The sequence below is a fragment of the Glycine soja genome, chromosome 6 (assembly GCF_004193775.1).
Source record: "Glycine soja cultivar W05 chromosome 6, ASM419377v2, whole genome shotgun sequence".
NCBI lineage: Eukaryota > Viridiplantae > Streptophyta > Magnoliopsida > Fabales > Fabaceae > Glycine > Glycine soja.
Genome location: NC_041007.1, coordinates 21,047,110 through 21,072,838, shown reverse-complemented (window position 1 = coordinate 21,072,838; position 25,729 = coordinate 21,047,110). Strand labels below are relative to the sequence as shown.

The 25,729-nt window shown below is 34.7% G+C and overlaps 2 protein-coding genes across 3 annotated transcripts; one reads left to right on the top strand and one right to left on the bottom strand.

Annotated features, from left to right (window-relative positions):
• The first annotated feature begins 3,473 nt into the window (after positions 1-3,473).
• On the top strand, positions 3,474-12,948 carry LOC114416684 (tudor domain-containing protein 3). Of its 2 annotated transcripts, none has more exons than XM_028381645.1 (6): positions 3,474-3,836; positions 4,343-4,510; positions 10,133-10,349; positions 10,997-11,257; positions 11,716-11,984; positions 12,514-12,948. In XM_028381645.1, the coding sequence occupies exons 1-6, from the start codon at positions 3,567-3,569 to the stop codon at positions 12,673-12,675; spliced, it is 1,347 nt and encodes a 448-aa protein (XP_028237446.1). In that variant the 5' UTR covers positions 3,474-3,566; the 3' UTR covers positions 12,676-12,948. The 2 variants fall into 2 exon arrangements, with proteins under 2 accessions (XP_028237446.1, XP_028237447.1); XM_028381646.1 differs by having other exon boundaries at positions 3,475-3,836; positions 11,006-11,257.
• Positions 12,949-16,495: 3,547 nt separating this feature from the next.
• Positions 16,496-24,669, bottom strand: LOC114416683 (vacuolar protein sorting-associated protein 24 homolog 1). Its single transcript, XM_028381644.1, has 7 exons — positions 24,517-24,669; positions 23,902-24,117; positions 23,737-23,813; positions 23,119-23,221; positions 17,252-17,373; positions 16,917-17,105; positions 16,496-16,827 (listed from the first exon to the last, which is right to left on the bottom strand). The coding sequence occupies exons 2-7, from the start codon at positions 24,011-24,013 to the stop codon at positions 16,747-16,749; spliced, it is 684 nt and encodes a 227-aa protein (XP_028237445.1). The 5' UTR covers positions 24,014-24,117; positions 24,517-24,669; the 3' UTR covers positions 16,496-16,746.
• Between the last annotated feature and the right edge of the window lie 1,060 nt (positions 24,670-25,729).

Below are 25,729 nucleotides of genomic sequence, written 5' to 3'. Positions count from 1 at the left end.
ATGTTGATATTTGGGGCCCTTATTCTATTCCCTCTTTTGAAGGCCATCGATTTTTCTTAACAGTTGTTGATGACTTTAGTATATTCACTTGAATCTACTTACTAAAAACTAAAGCTGAGGTTAAAATTGTGCTTCCAAACTTTATTCTCCTCATTTAGAACCAATTTTCAGTAAAATTGAAGAAATTAAGATTAGATAATGGTAGGGAGTTCTTTTTAATAGATTTTTTTTGCCACACATGGAATCTTTCATGAGACATCTTGTCTTGAGACTCCTCAGCAGAATGGCATTGCTGAGAGAAAACATCAGCATCTTTTAAATGTTGGTCGTGCTTTGTTGTTTTAATCTAAAGTCCCTATTCATTTTTGGTCTTATGCTATTAGACATGCTATTTATATTATCAATAGGCTGCCATCCTCCTTTTTAAATCATAACAAATGCCCTTTTCAACTTGTTTTTGGTTCTAAACTTGATTTTTCAAACCTCATAACTTTTGGTTGTCTGGCTTTTGCACATACTTTGGATTCAGGCAGAACTAAATTTGATAAAAGGGCTTCCAAATGCATTTTTCTTGGCTACAAGACTGGTACAAAAAGCTATCTTCTTTTTAATCTCCACTCTCATTCTTTTCTTGTTTCAAGAAATGTGATCTTTTATGAGAAATTTTTTCCTTTTACTATTACCAACATTGGTACTTTCAATGGTGTTTCTTCTGATTTTTCCAATTTTGACTCTCTTGTTGATGTTGATATTTCTACTTAAACTCAAGATTTTCATCAACATTTATCTAATCAGAATCAAGTACTAGAACCTTTGTCCAATTATTCTACTGAATTTGTTTCTAATAATGACATATTTCCAATCATTGCAGATCCTGTCAGATTCTCTACTAGACTCAAAACACCTCCTGGTTATTTTTCTGATTACTATTGTGACACTATTTCTTCTTATTCTTCTCCTCATTTTACAACTCCTTATCCTTTGCAATCCTTTCTTTCTTATTTTAAGTGTTATGCTGATCATACTTCTTTTTGCGTGTCCATCTTTGCTCATCCTGAGCCTCATTCCTTTAAAGAGGCAAACAAATTTGATTGTTGGAGAGAGGCTATGATGACAAAACTACAGGCTCTTCGGGCTAATAGAACATGGTCTTTGGTTAAGCTTCCTTCAGGCAAGCCTCTTGTGGCTTGTAGATGGGTTTACTAAGTTAAATATAAGGCAGATGGTACTTTGGAGAGATACAAAGCTAGGCTGGTGGCTCAGGGTTTTACACAAACAGAGGGGGTTGATTTTTTTGAAACCTTTTCACCAGTTGCCAAGTTGACTACTGTGCGGTTTCTTTTGTCTGTTGTTGTTGCCAACAATTGGTATCTTCAGCAGCTTCACGTGGATAATGTCTTTCTACATGGAGACATCCATGAGGAGGTTTACATGAAACCTCCACCTGGCATGCACATTTCTGATCCTAGCCTTGTATGTAAATTGCAGAAATCATTGTATGGATTAAAGCAAGCTAGTAGACAGTGGAATCAGAAGTTGTCTTCTGCTCTCCTTCAACTCGGTTATGTTCAGAGTACTTCAAACTATTCCTTGTTTGTCAAACAAACTGCTTCTTATTTTACAACATTATTAGTTTATGTTGATGATGTTGTACTTATTGGAAATAATTTAGCTTAAATCAATTTAGTCAAACAACAACTTCATGATCAATTTCACATTAAAGATCTGGGTGATTTGAAGTTTTTCTTAGGCTTTGAGGTTGCAAGATCTTAGGCTGGTTTGGTTCTTAATCAAAGGAAGTATTGTTTGGAAATCCTTTCAGAATTTGGTCTTACTGGTTGCAAGCCAGCCAAATTCTCATGCTAATGCTTCTGTTATATTGAATTATGATGAAGGAGATCTTCTAGAAGATGCCACTTCTTTTAGGAGACTTATTCGAAGACTCATTTACTTAACCGATACTCGACCAAACATTGCTTTTGTTGTTCAGCAAGTTAGTCAATTTATTTCTAAGCCCATAACTCCTCACCTACAAGCTGCTTTAAGGATTTTGAGATGTTTGAAGGGATCTCCAGGCTTAGGCTTGTTCTATTCTGTTGATAATGACTTGAAGATCCAAGCCTTCTCTAATTTAGATTAGGCAACATGCCCAATTAGCAAAAAATCAGTCACTGATTATTGTATTTTTCTTGGCAAATCCTTGATCTCTTGAAAAGCTAAGAAACAAACCACAATTTCTAGGAGTTCTACTGAAGTTGAGTATAGAGCTCTTGCTTCTCTTGCTTGTGAATTACAGTGGCTGAAGTACCTTTGTGATGATCTTCATCTTCCTATTCCTGATCCTTTTTGCACTTTTTTTGATAGCGAGTCTACAATTCAGCTTGCCAAGAATCCCTCCTTTCATGAGAGAGCTAAGCATATTGAAGTAGATTGTCATTTGATATGTATCAAGATTCAAGAAGGCCTCATTCTATTGTCCCATGTTCCTTCTGAATGTCAACTAGCATGTGTTCACTAAGGCCTTGTATCCTAATCCTTTCAAGCAAAATGTGTGCAAGTTGGGCCTTGTTAATATACATTGCCCACCTTGAGACGGGGTATTAGGATTAGACAAGTTCTACCAAATAATTATGTTAACTTAGTTGTTAACTTTCTATTTTTGGTTAGTTTTATAGTTAGTTACAACTAACTCTAATTTAGCTTGTGTATATAGTTAATCTTGTAAGCATTCAGTTTGATGTATGAGAAGATCATTCCAGAAACTGAGTTTTCCCTCCAATTTCTATTAGAGTTTCTTTCACTCCTTGCAGAAATAATAACAATAACAATAGGAAGAATAATTATAATAACCATGTTGGTCTTCATCACTCAACCCTATCAACATCACCTATTTTAGGTTAATTATGAACCTCCCCAAATCCATATAACCAGTGCCCCTCAAGTGCAAGCCCCTCCTAGAAAGATTGACATCCCTGCCTGAGGTGCGACAAAGTGACATTTGCATCCTCAAATTTTCCCTTTTAATTAATACTATACGTAAAGGTTCTCATGCTAGAAAATTGCATCAGCTTCCGATAGATGACCACTGCTGGAAAAAATATCAAAAGTATAAAAGGGAGGTTTTTAGGCATTAGGGAGGTAGATTTAATAAGTAGGGTATTTCTGAAAAAATAAACATTTAAAAAGGATGCATTCTCATTAATTTAGGAAGGTAAATTTAGCAATTGCCCATTTTATTTTAGTTCAACATTACCAGTCCATCGTTCGATAGAGTAGAAAATAATACAAAAAAATAAATTGAGGTAAAAATTTTGAATTAAAATAAAATATAAAAAATGTGAATCTCACGTCAATTTACTATTTATTTCTTCTTATTTTCACTCTATTTCTTTTAAAACAAACTAGACTTGCATAAAAAAACAAACAAATTGTGGACTATTAAGGTGAGCCCAATATCCTAAAATCGAAACCCAAGTCCAAATAGCATTGGGGTTTTTTGAAAGGTTGTGCCTTGCGCTACTGGTTGAAACTCGAGCACACAGTTGAAGTCGAACACACACGCAGAGATGATGGAAGAGAATTCGCGTGGTTGGGACTCAGGAGGAATGGTGTTAGAAACCCTAAGAAAACGAGGTTGGTGTTTGGAAGATACGGACCGATTGAAGGCCATCATCGACATTCAATCCGCACTCGCTGATGACCGTTCCAAATTGGTAGATTCTGTTGAGTCAGAGCTCCTCAATTCCGACCTCAGATCCATCGCCGCCAAGTCCTTGCCCCAACCCTCTCTTCTTCGCAACGCTTCCACTTTCCTTCACGGCCCCAAAGTCCTTCAGGCAATTTTTTTTTTTAAATTTTTTTTTGTTATTTTGTTGTTGGGGGAATGCTATCGACATCATCTCTCTCTGACACTTTCTTTCTAATCATTCTTGCGTGATTGACTGAAATTTGTTGGAAATCATCAATTTTGGTGGCTCTTACTTCTTAAATGGGACCCACCAAGAGTGATTTCCCGAAAATTTCAGTCAATCACATAGCCAGTGTGGGAGTGTCGCTAGCATTCTTCTCTGATGCAATTCTGTTTCTGAGTAGTTTTATAAAATCGTCAATTTCGATGGGTCTCACTTCTAAAATGGGACTGCCAAAATTAGTGACTTTAGAAAATTTCAGTCAATCACATAAGGAGTGTCAGACAGAGTGTCGCTAGCATTCCTCTTTGATGCAATTCAGTTTCTGAGTAGTTTGATAAACGGGGTTAAACTTAAGGGTTGGTGTTGTGGCTTGTATTTATTTATTTGAAAAATTGAATGGAAGGATGATTGGGTTTTGTTGGTTTTAGCAGATAAGTTCAGTGAGGGACATATCTAAGAGCAGTGTGGATGAGTTTTTGAAAAACTCAGGTGATAGGAGAGTTCTCAGATTGTGTCTCACTGATGGTCACTACGAAATAACTGCTGTGGAATATTCTCACATTCCTTCTATACCCGACAATGTGGTTCCGGGTACTAAGGTAATCCCATTTTTACTATATGTATTGCTGCAACTGCGTCTACCTTTATGATTGTGACTTTGTGACTGAATGCATTACATAGGGTCTGTTTGTTTATTTCTAAGAGATTCTTATATTAGCGGAAGCTGTAGTCACGTCCCTTATGCATGTGGTTAGGGGTTCATTCCCCAAGTTCGTAGTGTTATATTCTGTCGATCATCGTAAATTTGTCTTGGTTAGTGATCAGGTTTACGGTTAATATATGTGGCATGCTGTTAGGAAAGAGGATCAAGGTCAGTCTCAAGCTGAACCTAGACCTCTATTAGTGTATAGGAGGAGGAATAAAACTCAACAAGGGTCCTATTGAAGAGACTAGAGGTTGTGAAATGCTTTAGTGCTTAACCCACGCAGCTGATCTATATTTATATAGACTTAGGAAGTAAATACAATGTGAAATTTACAAGGATATTAATGAAATTCTAGTACTTATGTAAATGCATGTGAATTCCTAGATACATGAATATGTGACTAACTAGGTACATTAATAACTATTCTTTGTTGGAACAACTACCCATATAATGTGTGTAATTCCAACACTCCCCCTCAAGTTGGAGCATATAAGTCAAATGCTCCAAGCTTGAATTTTTTTTTTGAATTCTTGGTCCCCTTAGAGATTTTGTAAAGATGTCTGCTAGTTGATCATTAGAACTAACGAATTTAGTAATAACTTCCTTAGAAAGGACTATCTCCCGGACAAAATGACAATCAATCTTAATATGTTTAGTTCTCTCATGGAATACTGGATTAGAAGCTATATGTAGGGCTGCCTGATTATCACAACATAGCTTCATTTGTTGAGTATTTCCAAACTTCAATTCTTGAAGAAGTTGTTTAATCCAAATGAGCTCACATGTGGCTACAACCATATAGCTCTATATTCGGCCTTTGCACTAGACCTTGCAACAACATTTTGCTTCTTACTCTTTCATGAGACAAGATTTCCTTTAATAGACACACAATATCTTGAAGTGGAATGCCTATCAATGGGTGATCCTGCCCAATCTGCATCGCAAAATTCAACTATTTGAGTGCTTCCTTTGTCTTCATAGAGTAGTCCTTGTCCTGGGATCCTTTTAATGTATCTCAAAATTTGAATTACTGCATCCCAATGATCATTATGAGGAGATTGCATGAATTGACTCACCACTCCAACTGCAAAGGAAATATCTGGCCTTGTAATAGTGAGGTAGATAAGCTTCCCAACCAATCTCCGATATCTTTCAGGATCAGAATAAGGCTCCCCCTGATTAGGTAGCAATTTTTGATCCATGGGACTATCAATTGGTCTACCATCTGACATACCAGTTTCTTTAAGTATGTCTAACGCATACTTCCTTTGTGAGATGATAATCCCATCTTTTGACTGAGCAACTTCAATTCCAAGAAAATATTTAAGTTTTTCCAAATCCTTATTCTGAAAATGACTAAATAAATGTTCCTTCAGTTGAGCAATTTTTCCTTGGTCATTTCCTGTGATGACTATATCATCTACATAGATCACCAAGTAAACACATCTACTCGATGAGGTATAACAGTAAAAAACTGAATGGTCTGCTTCACTTCGTTTCATCCCAAAAGCCTGAACAACTGAGCTGAATTTTTCAAACCAAGCTCTTGGGAATTGTTTGAGTCCATAAAGAGACCTCTGAAGTTTGCAAATCAAGCTAGACTCCCCCTGAGCAACAAATCCCGATGGTTGCTCCATATAAATCTCCTCTTCTAATTCCCCATGTAGGAATGCATTTTTAATATCCAACTGATACAATGACCAATGACGGATGGCAGCTATGGCAAGAAAGAGTCGAACAAAAGTAATTTTAGCCACAGGGGAGAAAGTATCTCCATAATCTAGGCCATAAATCTGGGTATAACCTTTGGCTACCAATCGAGCTTTGAGGCGATCAATCTGTCCATTGGCCCCAAGTTTTATAGCATATACCCATCGACAACCAATAGGTTTCTTTCCTGGGGGAAGAGGAACCAGCTCCCAAGTACCATTATGCTCCAAAGCTTGCATTTTATCAATCATGGCTTGTTGTCATCCTGGATGATCAAGTGCTTCACAAAGATTTTTAGGAAGAGAAACAGAAGATAAAGAGGAAACAAAAGAATGGTACGAAGAAGAGAGACGATGATAACTTAAGAAGTTATAAATAGGATAAGGATTACGTGTAGACCGAGTACCTTTCCTAAAAGCAATGGGCAAGTCAAGATTCTCTTCGGGTAGGTCCATGGTCGAGTTGTCTGCTGGAGTAGGACATGATTCAGCTGGTCTTTCATTACCTTCAAGTTTTGCGTCAAGAATTAGAGGACGATGTCGATATACGATGGGTGATCTTTGAGTCTGCTCAAGTGGAGGATTGTCAGGAATATCTATGGTAGAATCTACAGTTGACTTTGATTCTTGCAAAGAAGGCAATGGACCAAGATAGGGAATAGAAAAAACTTTTTGAAGAGTATTGGACTCAATCATGGAGGGAACCAAGTATGGTTTTTCTTCAAAAAATGTTACATTTGCAGAGATATAATAACAATTGTGAACAGGAGAGTAACATCGATAACCTTTTTGTAATCTAGAATATCCAAGGAAAACACATTTGATGGCTCAAGCAGCAAGCTTATCAAGACCTGGAGACAAGTTATGAACAAAACAGGTGCATCCAAAAATATGTGGATCAACATGAAACAATGGTTCTTTAGGAAACAAAATGGAATGTGGTATTTTATTTTTAATAGAGGAAGAAGGCATCCGATTTTTCAAAAAACAGGCTGTCAAAACTGCATCACCCCAATGCCAGCCAGGTACATTGGCATGAAGTAATAATGTCTGAGCAATCTCAACAAGATGCCTATTATTCCTTTCGGCAATGCCATTCTGTTGAGGAGTATGAGGACAAGAGGACTGATGGAGAATGTCCTGCATTGACAAAAAAGAAGAAATAGTAGAAGAAAAGTATTCTTTCGCATTATCACTCATAAGGATCTTAATTGTCTTACCAAACTGAGTTTTAATTTCATTAACAAAAGAAGTGAGAATGGATAAAATTTCAAATCGTTCTTTCATTAAGAAAACCCAAGTACATCGAGAAAATTCATCAATGAAAGTAACGAAATATCTATAACTCATAGACGAAACACGACTAGGACCCCATATATCAGAGTGAATAACCGAAAAAGGGAAATCAACACGACTTTCAACATGCCTAAAAGAAGAACGAACATGCTTTCCTAGTTGACATGACTCACAAAATAGGTCCTTTATTTTTTCAAGACTCGGAACCATTCTTTTTAATTTAGATAAATGTGGGTGTCCCAAACGTTCATGAAGGAGCTTTGGTGATGTGGCAGCACAACAAACCCAAGAAAGATTAGGCTTCATGTCATACCCCAATCGTTCGACCCGTACCACGTTCCTATATGACAAAGGAGTTAGCATCAAATGTTACTGAACAATTACGAGAACGAGTAAGCTGACTAAGAGATATTATATTGAAAGGACAACCAGGTATAAGCAAAACAAAGTTTAAAGACAAAGAAGAAGTGGGTGATACATGGCCGATTCCTGTTGCTGCAACTCTAGAACCATCAAGTAATGAAACGGGAAATTTTAGAAGGAGAAAGGGATGAAAATAAAGAACTATTACCTGCAATGTGATCAAAAGCACCTAAATCAATTATCCATGGACTTTGATTATTATCAAATTGGGAAATGAAGGCAGTGGAGTTATGACCACTTATAGCACAGATGATGTTTGAGATTCCTTGTCAGCTTTTTGCTGGAGATACTCTTGATAGTCAGTCTCCAAAAACTTTATCTCAAATGTTTTAGACTTTGAAATATTCACTGATTTTTCGAGGAATCCGTGAATAGAATAACAAGTGTCTTGTGTGTGGTCCACTCTCTTACAGTAAGAACATTGAGGGCGACCTCCTCTTCCAGCTCATCCTCCTCGGTTTCCACGACCACCTCGTCCCCCTTGATTAGATACCATGGCAGAAGTTTCAATACTGTCAACTGAATTTTCTCCTATTCTTTGTGAGGGGACTCGAAGGAGCCAGGTAATTAAATTCTCTAGAGAAGGAACTTCTTGGCCAGTTAAGACTTGGTCACAAATATGATCAAAATCTGGATGCATCCCACGTAGTACCAACACCATATATAAATTATCAAGTTTCGTCTTATGTCTTCTAGTTTATCGGCTTCCAATGATAATTTTAACTCCTCCGCTGTAGATTGGGCTTTTGAAACATAGGCAACCATGCCATGATCAGTTTGTTTAAGAGTGGCCAATTTCTGAGCAGCATCATACAATTGTTGAATGTCATTAGCAAAAACACTTTGTGCCTTTTTCCAGAAAGAATAACAAGTTTTGAAGGCTATGAAATTTGTCAATATAGTTGGCTCAACAGATTGCCACAAGAGAGCACAAAGCTGATAATCAAGTTTCTTTCATTGCTCGCGTTTGTCTTTTGAAATCTTTTTTGAGGATTGCTCTAGATGATCATGATAACCTTGGCCAAGAAACCAAAGTTCAACAAAGGCTGACCATGCTAAATAATTTTTTCCATTCAATTTTTCTGAAGTGATTGTTGGTGCTCCAAAGATAGAGAAGGCAGGACCATCAGTTTTTTGAGAGTTTGAAGCCATTTCAGCACTTGCCAAAAAGTTGTCTAATTGAAGAACTGATCACCTAGGAAGGAAGAGGAGAGGCCAGCGATTTTTGGTGTGGGTGACCAAGGCGGCCTTGGATAGTGGGCAGGTCAGTGGAAGGGACTTTTGGATATTGAGGTTGCTGTTTGGACAAAGGGACAAAGACGAGACTTTAGGTTTTGCTGACCAGATGCAGAAACCTTTAAAGAACAAACAAGGTGGCTCTAGATGCCATATTGAAGAGACTAAAGGTTGTGAAATGCTTGAGTGCTTAACCCACTCAACTGATCTATATTTATATAGACTTAGGGAGCAAGTACAATGTGAAATTTACAAGAATATTAATAAAGTTCTAGTACCTATGTACATGCATGTGAATTCCTAGATACATGAATATGTGACTAACTAGGTACATTAATAACTATTCTTTGTTGGAACAACTACCCATTCAATGTGTGGAACAACTACCCATACAATGTGTGTAATTCCAACAGGTCTAAAAGAACTGTTAGATCAGTTAATACTGTTAGAGGCAGTTAATTCAGTTAGGGAAGTTAGAAGGAGGATAAATAGATCCTCGAGAGATAGTTAGGTTAGGATCAGCATTGAGTTTAGTTTGTTAAACAAGGAAGTGTCCTTGTGTGAGAGAAGAGGGCTTCTCTGAGTTCCATTTGTAATTCTGCAGATCAATAAACCAGAAGAACATTCCTTCTGTTCTTCGACCCAAACACCTAACTCTCCCTATCTCTTTCTCTCTACTTAGCTAATACTGTTCATTGCAGAGGATTCCTAACACATGCTGATACCTCATTGATTACATGATTTATTGCTTTCCGATGTTATGTGTTTGTTCTATGAATCTGTACTTGTATGTGTGTATTCTTAATCAGTTTTTCCTTTTATGATATTGTTGTTGTGTTTCCATTGGACAGATTCGTTTGGAAAATAAAGTTGCGGTTCACAATGGTATTGTTTGCTTAAATCCTAAAGTATTGACTGTATTAGGAGGTGTTGTTCAATCGCTCTATGAAGAATGGGAGATGAACCAAAAATATTCTGGATTCTCCCGATCATCTTTAAGAAAGCTAGAGAATCGAGATACAGGTGGTCCTCCACAGTTTGTGAAGCTGCAGGTTGGATCTTCTTCAGGTCAAAAGGAACATTTTTTTGTCTTTCTTTCTCTTTTATTTTCCAGTGTGTAATGTGTGCTCTGCTTTTTTCTTAAACATTGGTTGTGATTCTGGTTTATCATTATTGCTCATAATCAAACAATTCTTATTATTAGCACAGAATTGGAATTGATATACAAGTACATCGTTATATTTGTTTATTATGTCTCCTCTTATCAAGGCTATTTCATTTTTTACTTATTATTTGTGAGGACCACTTGATGTAGTAAATTACATTGACCTCCAATATTTAGAAAACTTACAAAAACAACCCTTCAAATTTTGAATATTACACCAATCACATTGTTAGTTTTTGTAATACAGATACCTCCTATTAAAATTTTTTCAGGCCATCTTATATGGAGAAAAAAAAAATTCAGACATGAACTAGTGAAATTTGCAGGTTTCATTGAAATAAACCATCAAGGGAAAACTATTGGGTAATTTGCAGGTTTCATTAATCTCAAGGGAAGTTAGTGAAATTTACTAGTCTTAATGATTGCTCGAATGAGTATGGATACCCTATTTGTGTTGTGACAACAGACCTTCAAACACCAAATGTATTGTTTGTTGTTCAATATTCGTAATAGTTTGCATGGAGTTGACAAAAACACTGATCTCAAATAGGTATTGCAGATTATAACTCTAGCAGAAGCCGTAAGCCAGTTGCTGTGGTTGGTGAAGCTGAGATGAGACCAACAAGTACTGCAGATTATAACTCTAGTAGAAGTCGTAAGCCAATTGCTGTGGTTGGTGAAGCTGGGTTGAGACCAACTGATTTCCAGCAAGACCCTAATCAGAAAGCAGATGCAAATCTACAATCCAAACCACCTCAAGAAAGAGCTGAAGACAAGGCTAGTAGTAGTTCAGGCACAAGGCCAAAAGAAGGTGCTTCCTTTGTGTGATATTTTTCTTCCAAGTGCTTTTGGTATACATTTGATACATTTATCTTGAGGTGCATCGGAAATTGAGTCCACAACAGGAAATGTCAATCTGGAATTGATAATTGATATTCTTTTCATCTGTTATTTTTGTTGGTTGAAATGAAATTTGCTTGCCACATGCCAAGTTATAAAGGAGTGTCTATATATATAATAAACAAAGCTTAATCAAAACCCATACACAAATGCCCTGGAATTGGGACTCACTGGTTGGATGTTTTATTTGATGAGCAATGAGACTTTCTGCATCACTTTGGGAATAAACTGATCAATTAAGTTGCAGAAGCAATATAAAATAGGAATAAAATTCATGCCTTTTTCACCTAAATCCCGTTTTTATTAATTATTCGTTGCCCTTTCTCTCTGATGGTATTAATGTGATATTGATGTTTGACCCATTTACAGTTGTGGAATCTGTTCCTGTTCAAAATCAAGCAGCTGCCCAAAAGTTACTTCAGAAGTTAAATCACCCAAGTCAGAATGATCGACATCATAGGGGTTGGAAACATAGGGGCAAGGGGAAACAAGAAGATCCAGTTGTATTCACTCTGGAAGAATATGAAAACAGAAAGGCCCAGACAAAGCCTTCTATTAAAGACTGGGATCTAGATATCAGTCGTGATGAGCATCTTGCTAGACAGCTTCAAAATCAACTAGACCTTGAAGATTCTCGGGTGAGTAGCTTACTCTAGTCTTTGGATGTGTTTGGTTGAAGGAAAGTTTTTTATGCCCTGGAATCATGATGAATGACTAAAATTTGTTTGACTAGTTAATAAATATTTTGAAGAATATTTATATATGTTTCTTGGGAATCAAAGATTTTCACATTTAGTTTTAACAGAATTTTCCTCGAAACTTTAATTATTCATCACATTAAATTTCAGAGCATTAAAATTTGTTGCCAACCTGGGAAAGTTAGATTCTTACCTCTCATGGGAATAATTTTGTGACAAACAGGTAAACAAATTACCAGGAAACTGTGTTTTCTAAATCTGTTATTCTGTTTAAATAATAAACCAAACATGGGAAGCATACATTCCCAACTTCAGATTTCTGGGAAACTAAAATCTTCCCCTTTACCAAACTTCCTCTTCGTGATTTTTTTGAACTATTCTGTTTTGTTTTTCTTTCTTTTCATCATTGATTCTATCTTTGTAATAACTGGTCCAATATCTTATAATATCTTATATCTGAGTTGCTCAGGTAGGAAGGGGTACTTATGAAGACAAGGCACAAGATATTAGGATGAGTATGTTCGCATATGAAAGGGATTCTGACAGCAGCCATCAAATGGGGCAAGGAGGAAGGGGAAGGGGAAGGGGAAGAGGAAAGGGTAGAGGAAGGGGGAGAGGAAGACATGGTTAACTATCATGATTTTGGTTTCAAGTGTTTCTTGTGAAGATGAAAATCTTGGCTTCAGAATATGTTAAGAGTTCCTTGGGCAAAATCCAACGACAAGACAATCGATAGCATAGGGTTCAGTTTTCAAGGTGATCAACCTTTGTGCTTTCTTTGTTAAATGTATCATAAATTGGGTATTTATATTCTTTTCTTTCCATATAGATTGATCAGTGAACTTATCGCCACATTTCTTATTTTGAATATACTGAAGCAGAGTTCGAGTGCTTATAAGCTATAGTTTGACTAGCCTCCCTGATATTCTCAACTCCAACCTTACCGAATCTCGCCATCCAATAATATACTTGCATTGTTTAGTGATAGGTCCATGGTGATTAGTGAAGAGAAATTTGTAACTTCTAAGAAATGGTGGATAGCGGATAGACCTTACGTATGACAAATCATGTTTGAATTAGTCGCAAGTATTTGGAGTTTTGAGATTTTAAATTGAATTTGGACACTACTCCCTTATTATAAAATGAGAAAATTGTTTCACCAAAACAAAATAGATAAGTAAATAAAAATACGGAGACGCTTAATTTGATAGGCTCGTACTGAATAAGTAATTGAACATTAGCCCGTATAGCTTTAAGAATTTCTTGATTCATGATTCATGATTCCTTGGGCGTTGCGTTCTTGGCATAATTCGTCAAAAACCAGCCAGTGTGAAAAGGATGCCGCGCCAGAACAAAACCAAAATAAAAAGGTTGTGGACGAAGTTAGTTGCAATATTGACTTAGGCCTTGATTGCATTCTGCGAGATGCAGGAGTGTCTTGTATTTAATGTAGTTATATGCTCAAAATTTGAATTGAATGAGATTACTAATTATCAGTTGGAATAATGTTGAATCAGTTGATTCATGTACTTGATATAAGGGACGAATCCAACAAAATATAGTTGGGGTTCAATCACAGAAAGAGTTAAAGAAAAATGACAAAAAGAAACAATTCTTTTCAAATGTAAATCAATAAAAGAAATGTACGAGAAAATACTTTAATAATAATTAAGTTTGGTAACATTTGTTAACATGGTTTATAAAAGCTAAAAGAAAAAACAAATATTAAGTTTTTATATGATATAAACAATCACTAGATTTAAATTGCTATAGTGTGATTAAGTTTTTGGCTCAAAATTAATCTTATAATCCAAAGTTTCACTGTAGTCAATTAATTTCAATACAACAATAAAAAAAGATAAAATTCTTAAAAAATATAGAAATAAGTGAGAAAAAGTTATTGAGAGACATGAATAAAAACATTTAGATAAATTTAATAACTTTTTGATTAAGATTTGTTTGATTGAAATATTATAAAATAATATTAGTGACAATTTATATTAAATACTATAAAATAATATATTATGATTATTTCATTGGACATTGGATCTAATACAATGACCGTAAATTATTTTGATCAATTTTAGGTCATACACGTGTAATTAAACATGACAAAGAGATTTGAAATTGGAATAAATCACATGCAATAAAATTTTATATTGTAATAGTTGACTAAGAAAAATAAAAAATAAATAAATATAGAAAAGAATAATACTACCAAAATTTCAAGTGCCTTAATTTTTACAGCATCACTGCATCAACTCTTGTATGCAATTAAAAAAAAAACCCAAAGTATAGAATTAAGTTTGCACTTCTCAACTGACTCTAAAGTTATCACTTGGACAAAACTCGTGGTGAAATTTCAAAAAGGTTAATCTGAACGCACAGGACTAATTGGGTATATCAAGGCCCCAAATACTTTAACATTGTTGGAGTGCTTTTCAATTTATGTATCCAAATACAGTAACTTATGGAATTTTAAGCACTTATAACATGTGTTGATTAAGAATTTCAAGAATTCAAAAATCGGGAGGATGACTCAAGTGATTTGTAAGATATATTCAACCAGAATATAAAAAAAACTTAAATATATTTTTATCCCTCGAATTAGGGATTTATCTTTTTTAATCTTTCAAATTAAAATTTACATTTTTAGTCCCTTTCTCCATATGCAATTAGTATATGAATATTTGATACGCAATTTGTAGTGGCTTTTGACCCCCAAAATTTGGTTTTATAATTTAAAGTTTAAAATATGTTTTCCAACGGTTTAAAACCGCCACTAATTGCAAAAATAAAAAAAAGAACCTTGTTCCAATAACTCCTCACGATGCAAATAAAACAGAAAATGAGCCTTGTTCCAATGTCAACATCGTGACGCCGTTCATCTAGATCTCTCCACCGACAATAGTAACAACATCTGCGATGTGTTCGCACTCCATCTTGATCTTGTAACAGGAACTGAAATCGTAATTACAATGCAGTCGGCGATTCCAAGAGGTTCTATGAGGGTTGTGTGGGCACAACTGAGCGTGAAATTTTTTAGGAACAAATAAGAGATGTGTTAGTTATGCAACGAGACTTTGCAACGAGATCCTAAAAAAATTGCAGCGCTTTCAAGAGCATCAGATGCTCAACGAAATGTCAATGAGAGAGGGACTCGTCAATGAATCAATATTTGTCATCCTTTGTTGGTTTGTGGGTGCTGATAAAGTGCATGAAGAATTCGATGAATTGTGTTGGGTGAAATTGGGATGAATTGTGTTAATAAAATTTAGAGTCCAAAAGTTTCCAAACATTGACCAATAACCCTTGTCATTTTTTCTTTAATGTTTATGAATTATGATACATGTACGTAAAAGATGAATCTCCTAAAATGTCGTGCCTTGATTTTTATATTTTGATAATTTTGTGCAAGTATAGGTGGGTGGCTGAGAGAGAACAAGTAAACAAAGCAAAGATGGAATTAAGAAGAACCTCAGGCTCATTGTATACAAAATCAGGGAATTGGTAGATCCCAATTGATGTCTTCAGTTCCAAAAAACATGCCAAGAGTCTGAGTTTTGGGAAGCGGGTATGAGGAAAGGGATGATGGACATAGGTTTTTTTTTTATATTATTATTGTTAATTTGTGATGGTTTAAAACCATCAAAAACCAACTTCAAAATTTAAATAAATAAATAAAAAATCAAATCAGTCAAAAGTTACTACAAATTACAAAATTAATATACCCTATTTGGAATAGGGATTTTATTTCTTCTTGCACCCAGAGCATATTTCGAGAAAATAAAAAATACGAATTGTCAATATGTATGATCAATCTGTATGGACCATACTGATTATTAAAAATATGTTTTACGAAATAATCTAAAATTAATAATCCATGTAGGTCTCGAATTTATGACTTTCATGATATTAACACAACACTTTAATCAATTAATCTAATAAGTCAATTATATTAAAAAATAATTAATGTCACTAAATATAATACTAAAATTTCTAATATATATTTAATACACATATAAGTTTACATAATAAATTTTGTGATAATTAATTTTGATTTAATAATATATTTTCTTACATGTATAAATTTTTGTTAAACCTATGATTTTTATTTAAAATTATACGTAAGGCTATACGTAATTTTCTGGGTAGGCTATACGCAAGGTATTTTTGGTTTTCTTGAAATATGCTAGGTGCAGGAAGAAAATCCCTTTGGCACATGTGTTCAGAAGGACTAAAAAATTAACTTTCATTTTGGGGACTAAAACAAGAATACTGCTATATTTGAGAAACTAAAAACATATTTAAGTCTATAAAAAATTATTCAAAAGCACATGTTTTCATAAGTTGCTTATAAAGATCTGGATTGAAAAAGCTCCCCGAGAAATAAAAAAGAAAGTAACTAACTTTTACATAGAACCAGATGTTATGCAATAAATCCTCAATCATAGATGAAGTTACTTCGCGCTTATTATCTTATTAACAAAATTAAGAAGAAAGACAATATAGCTTGACACACTTTCAAGAACTCAGTGTAACTTACATACAAACTGCACATTCCAATACCATCTTTCCCATTAGTGTTATCAATTGTCATTTTCAATATAGATATGACAAATAGGTTACAACAAACCTGTTAACATCTCTCTCTCATAACATACCAGGGTACAAGGTAGAGGCTGCGAAATTAGAAACTTGATTATGATCGAACTTTAGCAAGCCGGGCCCTTATTTCTTCCATTTCTTCTTCATCATCGACACCCTCAGCTATAGCATCTTCCTGCAAATAATATTGAATTTCATAATTGGTGTTAAGTGTGAGGCAAGACAGAGCCTTGTTTATAAGGAAAATGGACTAATTGCGCGAACCTCTGCGCCAACACTTTGAGCAGGTAGCTTCACCCTCTCTTTCCTCACAGCTTCAGGAAGTTGAGCAGCTGTCTCGCCAGCTATAGCGGTCAAGACTTTATCAACTTCTTCTTCTATCTCATCTTCTATGTCCTCAGAATCTAGCGCTGAGTCAACGGCATCATTTACTATCTCCTCGATAACTCCTGCCTGAAAGAGACAAACATTCCCCATAACTACCAATGTAACTATCTTCACTAAACACATGTATGTAACTATCTTCACTAAACACAGGGAAGGGAGAAAAGATTGAAAAGTGGTATTTTTCTTCGGCATTAAAAGGATTGCAGGCATACCTTTGTCATTTCTTTGCTGAACTCTTGCATTGTCACCGCCATTTCAGGAGCCTTCATGAGATTATTGACAAGCTTCATAACCTCAGCACTCTTTGATAGATGTCCCACAGTACGAGCAATTGCTGCAAAAACAACCAAAGTCATTAATTTATGTAAAATGAGAGAAAATACAGAGATAATAGACTAAAACCGTGTTACACAGTGGATGCTTCTTTATATAGACAAGTAGTATTGATTACACATAATTAGAAGATATTCAATTTCTCTATATCAGATATCAAATCCTATCACATCATTATACATTAAATTCCTGATTCTCAACACTCCCCTCAATCTAAAGCTTTGTTACAAGAAAATTTATTCCCAACTAATAAATAAAAACATAAAATTGAGTTCCACCAAAAAACAACGTTTGAAAGACAACTCAGGGATGTTAGCGAAGTTGGAGAATATTGCTAGAAAGATAACATTGCCAAAGAGCTGAAATAACCATCAGCCTAAGAAATTTATGGCAAGCAAAGCAAGCAAGTTCCAGCCTACTTAAGAACCACATTAGGATGCTTCAAACCAACATTTTGAAGACAACTCAGGGATCTTGGTGAAATCGGGGGAATATTGCTAGGAAGAGAGAGCTGGAACTCCCATCAGCTTAAGTAAATCCAAAGCAAATTCCGATCTTCTTAAAACCAAGATTTGGAAGCTTCAAATGAAGTGTGGAGACCCAATTATTCAAACTGGAGATGAAATCATCATAAAGTGACAGTGAAGCGAGATAAGTCACTGAGATATACGCTGGAAAAGGACAGTGACAGAATAGGCGACCAAAAAGTTTTTCGCTGGAAAATGAGCAGTGAGATAAAGGCGGTGCCCAGAAAACACGCTGAAAAGAGACGGCGGTAGGATAGGCGACTGGAAACTTCTTCGCAACAATGCAAAACACTAAAAAATGGACTGCACAGTACCCAAAATCGCAAACCAAACGGTACTTAAAGAAGAAGGGTAAACAGAACCGAGTTCCAATGGTGTGTCCGCAAGGATGCTTTGTTTGAGGCAAAACTCTCAGGTTATGCTCACACAAGAGGGGCAACTCCTGCAGTAGAAGTGCAGCCCAAGACGATGTGCCTCGCGCCAAAGAAGTGCAGCCCATGAAGGAGTGTCGCAAGCCCGATCGAGATGCTGTAGCCACCATTGTGTAGATTGGTGGATGACGATGCTGGTGGTGGGGTCACCTGTCGGAAAGGTTGCCGGAGCTCCGGTGAAGGACGGAAGCTGCGGCCGGAAAAGGGGCAGCAAGCAGAAAGGTCAACTGGAATGCGGAAAAAGGCCGCTGGAAGAAGGGCGGCAAGTGGAGAGCTCCACCGAAATCCGGAAAAAGGCCGTTGGAAAAGTGACAGCAGCCAGAAAAGTCACTGGATAAGGAGAAAGGGTCGTCGGAAAGCACCAGAATAAGTGCAACGACCAGGAAGGTCCACCGGAAACAGGAAAAAGACTGATAGGAGAAAGGCAGCGAGCAAAAGGGATCACCGGTGAGGACGGTTTTTCCTTATTCCCTCAACCTAACTCTAGATACCATGTAAAATGAAAGAAAATATAGAGGGATAAGAGACCGAAACCATTTTTTTTTTATCAGCAAGAGACTGAAACCATGTGTCAGAGTACACAGCGGATGCTTGTTTATATAGACAGGTGGTATTGATTAAACATAATTAGAGGATATTCAGTTTCCTCTAAATTAGATATCATATCCTATCACATCATTATACATTAAATTCCTGATTCTCAACAATTTCCAAAAAAACCAAATTCTAAAAACACAATCTGACATGATGACTAATTGCAAAAGCGTTCACAGCTAAAAAAACCTTGTTAATTTAAATACTGTATTTAACATTTGTAATAAACAAATACAGTGAGAATATTACACACTGATTTGCCACATTCGCATCAAGCCAAATAAAAAGTACTAAAGCAAGGAAAGCTGAACAAGACAATATACAAATCCGACTCTAACCCTCAACAAGCCTTCCCTCTGTCTTAGTTTTAAAGGCCTCACTCAGCTTACAAATTAGACAGAACAATTTGATATTTCCTCCCCATAGTATACCATAAAGATTTGCCACAAAGGGGGTATGAGTTACAGTGAAGCTTTATTCTTTTATCATTTAGTTTTGATTTTCATATGAATTTAATTTTGTGGATTTTATTTAGTTACTTAAGAAGAATAAAATGTAAGGTAGTTGTAGATTTTGAGTCCTATCAACATTATATGAAAGAAACTCCCTGAATATTTACTTGTGACTAAAGTTCAGTTATGCCTGAAAAATGGCATCTTATATGTAAAACAATATACAACAAATCTTTTTCTTGTCATATATCACTTCAATGTCTTTCTAAGTTTCCTTAAATTTAAATGATTTATAAAAAGACATGTTTTAAAATAACATTACGATGTCATTTGATTCATATACTCATATAGACAGAGGGAGTGAAACACATAAAACGTGAGATCATAATGCAGATTGTAAGATCTTACTTCAAATAAATTAAATTCATATGCATATAACAATAACCTTAAAATTACAACTAACATTTGATTAAACTTGACAAATGAGAAAGACAACTGACGAGTTTGAATTCATAATCAAATATAGATAAATTTTGGTAACAACTAAAACACTAAGAATGCAGAAGTCAGGCAAATTAAAACAAAGTGCAAAAGTAGTCAAACAACACAGCACTTGGACAAGTCAGGTGGGTGTTTCTTTTTTAGACAGAAAATAGGCTTTTTCCTGTGCATGCTCATCTGAGTTCACCAATTCTATGCCCAACATTGTGCATTCCCACTGACCAATCATACCAAAACGCATTTTTCATGTGGATTGGGATCAGAGGGAACATCATGGAATGACACGCAGGGTAGTAAAAAATTGAGATCCAACCTAAGATCAGCAAGAGGGGGTGAAAAACCATAAATCGTGGAAATGTAACATAAATCATAATATCCTACCTAAAATGCAAATTTATATTTAAATATATATGTACATTAAAACAAATGCATAAGGCAAACAACATTAAAATCATTACTAAATTTAAGTATACTGAAAGAGCATAAAACTTATAAGTCACAATTTAACAATTCCAAATATAAAAGACATAAGTTCTTTAACAACAGATAAAACTCAACACAATACCCAAAAGAAGTCAAACCCAAGGTCCCAAGCAAAAGCAGAATTTTGACCGGAAGCAAGCAAACAAAAACAAGACAAGGAAGAACAGAGATCAGTAGTTGTATCAAACCCCAGAAAACCCAGAAGGAAACAAAACCAAACAGAGAAATAAATAAACCCCAAGAAGTGGAAACCAGAATATGTTGTGAACATAAGAGCAGAAAATTAAAGAGGCTAGCCAAATGAAAAAGTATGAAAAGCTCTGTGGTTTAACGGAACAGGTCTTCAACAAATATCGTTCAGTTTCTGCAAACTTAGTAAGATTGAATCATTCAATTTCAAAGATTTCATGAGTACCTCACTGATCACACAAAACCGTGTCAGATTTGGCCAGAAAAAAATGTAAAATGATTGGAATCTTAAGATTTTGATAGTTTTGGAATCTTACGATTCACGATTTGAATCCTGCAATTCGATACAATTTAGCTACCTAATGATTTGTATCATAAGATGAGTCTTAAGTGGCCTCAGATCTTACAATACATGACTGAATCAATATAATATTGTATCATTGATACAAATCACATGATTCTCAATTCTTTATTTCTTTTTCTTTTTTACTTTTATTTCACCAATTCTCATGAAAGAAATTGAAAATTCATATAAGCTTAAATTGTTAAATGAAAAGAAATTGAAGGAGCACCACTCAACTTATGCTACTTTATTTGTCACTCACTCTTTCAATGCATGTACTCTGTTTTGCTACTTCATTGCTTTGTTTTCATTATTCTAAAATAGAAGTTTAAACTCATGTATAACTAATGTAGTAATTTAGTTTCATAAGGCTTAAGGTGAAGTTTATCCATTTTTAGTTTAAAAGTATTACATTGAACACTAAATATCATCTATATGATATATTTAAAGTTATTTTTTATCGTCTTATAGTGAATCATAATTTGTATTGAATTGGAAAATTTAAAGACGATAAAAAATAATCTTAATTTTGACTTCCAAGAAGGTTGTTCTAAATGAATCACAAGACAGAACTTCAAACTCATCTATATGTTGCACACTAGATTAACCTCTTAATCATTCTATCCCCTCTACCCAAAAAACTAAAGACAAAAGCAGCCAATAGTCAGGCGATCATTTTCCTAACGACCAAAAATCTAATCATCAACAAATTCAATTATGTTGACAAATTTACTAATACCATTCAGTTAACAAGATGGGTTAAAGAAAATTAAAGTTATTCAGTTAAAGATCAATTATCAAAAGGTTAAATTATTCAGTAGGTCCCTGTACTTTTTTGTGAAATTTCAAATAGGTCCCTAAACTATCTTTTTTGAATTTAGACCCTAAATTGAAAAAGTAGGTCCCCAAGGTTACTTTTTGGCAACTTAAAACCACCACAAAATGACCATTTGTGGTGGTTTTAGATTATAGGGACTAAACTATAAAGGTTTACATAATAAGGGACCAAATTAAAAAATTTAACAGTTTAGGGACTTATTTATAAATTTGCTTTGCAAATAGTTCAGGGAGCTGTGAATGTATGTATACATGATTTTGATGATGCCAAAGAAGAATCAAACAAGGCTGCTTCAAATGATAAGCATTTGCTTCAAGAATAATTCAAGAGTGCTTCAACAAGCAAAGCCATGTTTCAAGATTCATTAAATACCAAGTCTTGCCTTAAAACAAAGTGCTTTCAAGACATTCAAGGCTCTGGTAATCGATTACCAGGAAGTGTAATCGATTACCAGAAGACAGGGTTGAGAAATAGCTGTTGAAAAAGGTTTTGAATTTGAATTTTCAACATGTAATCGATTACCATATGTTTGTAATCGATTACCAGCAACGAAACTTTGGAAATTCAAATTCAAAAGTCATAACCCTTCAAATTATAACTGTGTAATCGATTACACAAACATTGTAATCGATTACCAGTAGAAAGTTTTCAGAAAATCTGCCAACAGTCACATCTTTTCATTAGATTTGTGAATGGTTATCAAAGGCCTATAAATAGGTGACTTGGGCACGAATTTTAGACAGAGTATTTTTGGTCCAAAATGTCTTATCCTCTCAAAAGACAATGAGAGAGATTCCAAAAGAACTTCATTGTCAAATGCTCTCTCAAAAGAAATCCTTGACCAAACACTTGCAAAATCTATAAGGATTCTTACATGATCTTCATTGTAATATTCTTCTCTTGAAGAGAGAATTCTTCTTCCATTCTTCTTATTCAATGAGATTGGTTAAGAGACTGTGAGTCTCTTGTTGTAAAGCATCTGAACACAAGGGTTGGGTTGTCCCTGTGTGGTTCAGACTTTGTAAAGGATTTTACAAAGATAGTGGAAATCTCAAGTGGGTTGCTTGAGTACTGGACGTAGGCACGGGTTGTGGCCGAACCAGTATAAAACTGTGTTTGCATTCTCTCTTCCCTTATCTTATTTATTTTGTTGCAACCAATTGTGTCTTGCATGTTTAAAGAACATTGTTAAATTGATTGTTGTTGCTTCTTCTGTATTCTAAGCCTATCCCTCTTAAGATTATTGAGGCCACAAGGTCCAACAGGAGCTACTAAGTAATTTAACCTTATCAAGAACCTGGTATTAAACACAAGTAACTAACTTAGACAATCCTTATTTGCTATAAGGAAAAATTAAGTTAAGGCTAATAAAATATGAAAAAACCTACCAACACTCTCTCCAAGGTGCATTGATATTGAATTCATTTGTGCTTTGTTTTCATAAAGGCGGTTCACAGTTTGCCTAGATCTCACAAGTTCCTTGGCAAGTGCCTGCAAATTGCACAAATACCACAATAAGGAGAAATGTTTCTCAAAATACTGACCTTATCCTTTGAACCTTTAAATCTCAACAGATAACAAACCACCGCCTAAAAGGTCATAAACTAGCACAAACCAAAAATAGCTTCATTATTAGTTTATTGAATAATGTGACTAGTCCTAACAAGCCCACTTACAGCAAAATATCACATAAAAAGGCAAATAATATCTTACACACCTACATGCAACAAACGAGACGAAAAATGTATTTCATACACATGAAGATGCCATTAAATCTTCCTGGCATTTAGGACCAACTCTACTCACAACTCAGGTATTCAACAAACACATTTTAGATGGTGATCACCATGTCACACATTTCACAATCCCTCAAATTCAGTCAAATCATGACACTACCCAAAGAAATAAAAAATTAAAAAATATCACTTGCACTAAAAATAGTATATCCATAGCAAATAAACAAATTACAAGTCACAAACAAAAAATAAAAAAGCAAATAAGCAAACCTTTGCAGAGCCCATGTCATTCCTCTTTGCAGCTTCTCTAATAGCCTTCTGCACATTTTTTTCTTCTCTTTGTATATCTAATAGAAACCCATAAACACAAAATCAAGCATAACCAAAACTAAATACAAAAAAGGGGAATTAATTAGGGTTTTGAGAGAGGAGTACCGCGAATTTGGCGCTCAATGTTGCGACACTCTTGGCGAAGCCTGCGCTGCCAATCCCTCAATAGTTGCTGTGGATTTGGCTTCGGCTTCAGAATGTTCATCACCTTCTCCATTTCCGATTGAGCCCGAAGCCGAAAATTGATTTTTCGAGGGATAGGAAAGAATGAATGTTGCCCACAAAAACAATTGCTTCAAAATTTGATCTTTTTGGCAAAATCTATAATTATTACCAGGATTATCAATTTCTTAGACAATAACAGGCAGAACACATAATGCAAACAAAGATAATTAACCTTCAGACTCATTCAGAAGCAAAGTTAGGGATTTAGTTCGCAAAAAATTTGTTCAAAATACCAAGAGCAAAATTAACGGCTAAAGTAGCAATTTCAATAATCAAATGAAGGGGTGGTCCTAATAATAGATTGGTTAATTGTAGAAACATAACAGATTCAATCAATTCACGAATTACAATCTCAGACCTATTAACATCCTTCAATTTCATTCCCCAAAACCCCAAGTTCAATATCAAGAGTAATCTCAATTCCTAAACCCCAAATCATATTTGAGCACCACAACAAGGAAAAGCATCTTATAATAAAAACAATTAGGAACTTACCTAGTGTGCTAATAGGGACGATGTAGTGAGGAAGATGGCGTCCCGATTCTGAGATGCAGCAGTGGAGGTGAGGCGCGATGCGATTAGCTTCGTGTCTAATGCGTTTTATGAACTATTTGTTCATGTTGAAATTTAACAAATTCTTTTTGTTACAAAATTAATAATTATTTTCTTTTTAAATATTAAACATGTTGGATGCCCATAAACAATTGTAATACTCGAACACGGCAAAACTCCATACTTGGTTAGTCTACTTGGAATCCATATATGAGGTGAGTTTGTTTAAATTTTTTAAGAAATTAAAATAAATAATTTTAAAAAAATATTTTTTAATAAGTAAATAAGATTTGTTTCTTGAAATAAACAGAAAATATTTATTTATAATAAAAACAATTTAGATAATCACATCAGAAAAACATAAAAATATTTATTTATTAAAATAAGCACTTTTTGAAAAAATAAAGCTTAAACAAAGTCCCATAATTAAGGTAAGAGAAAAAATCTATCTTTTACTAGAAAATAAAAAATATTCCCTAAAATTGAAAGTTATTTGTTATCAGAAGAATGATAAGATAAAATTATACATTTTCTTATTTACATAATCTTACATGGAAAATTGAAATCTTATCCTCTAATTTCATTTCTATAAAAGGGGATTATAAGGTTCAGGTAAATCAACTATAATTCAACCTACTTTATGATATTTGTGTACCTTTGTGCCTCTAAATTGAGCATCAGAGTGTCTTTGTAAGTACATTCTACTACTGTTTGTGACATCTTGGAATTTTTACTCGAAATTTTGTAAGTGTTACATTTAAATAATTATATATATATATATATATATATATATATATATATATATATATATATATTCTTGGTAGAAGTATGTACATTGGGGGAAAGATACGCGGGTTAGACTAATTAACGAAGAGTAATCCATAATTGGACGGTTATAGATTAATTCACAATTAATTAGTCTAAAAATTATCATTTTGCGTGCAACTTAAAATTTAACAAAATCAACATCTGAACCACGCTCAGGGTCTCATTCTGAGCGTTTTGATATATATATATATATATATATATATATATATATATATATATATATTGCTTACTCTCGAAAACGGGTCCCGACGGGTGCAGAGAAACGTGAGGAACTGGAATCAGAGAGGTGGCACATAAATCGAGACAGGATTTCAGCCTCCAAAAAGGT

What these genes read in the sequence shown, in the direction of transcription:
- LOC114416683 (XM_028381644.1), bottom strand. Translation starts at nt 24,013, where the DNA reads ATGGAGAAGGTGATGAACATTCTGAAGCCGAAGCCAAATCCACAGCAA. An exon ending in GCACCTTGGAGAGAGTGTTG is followed by an intron (nt 17,374 to 23,118) that starts GTAGGTTTTTTC and finishes TTGTTTTTGCAG; the next exon opens with CAATTGCTCGTACTGTGGGA. An exon ending in CTCAAAGTGTTGGCGCAGAG is followed by an intron (nt 16,828 to 16,916) that starts GTTCGCGCAATT and finishes TATTATTTGCAG; the next exon opens with GAAGATGCTATAGCTGAGGG.
- LOC114416684 (XM_028381645.1), top strand. Translation starts at nt 3,567, where the DNA reads ATGATGGAAGAGAATTCGCGTGGTTGGGACTCAGGAGGAATGGTGTTA. An exon ending in AGGCACAAGGCCAAAAGAAG is followed by an intron (nt 11,258 to 11,715) that starts GTGCTTCCTTTG and finishes ACCCATTTACAG; the next exon opens with TTGTGGAATCTGTTCCTGTT. An exon ending in TAGACCTTGAAGATTCTCGG is followed by an intron (nt 11,985 to 12,513) that starts GTGAGTAGCTTA and finishes TGAGTTGCTCAG; the next exon opens with GTAGGAAGGGGTACTTATGA.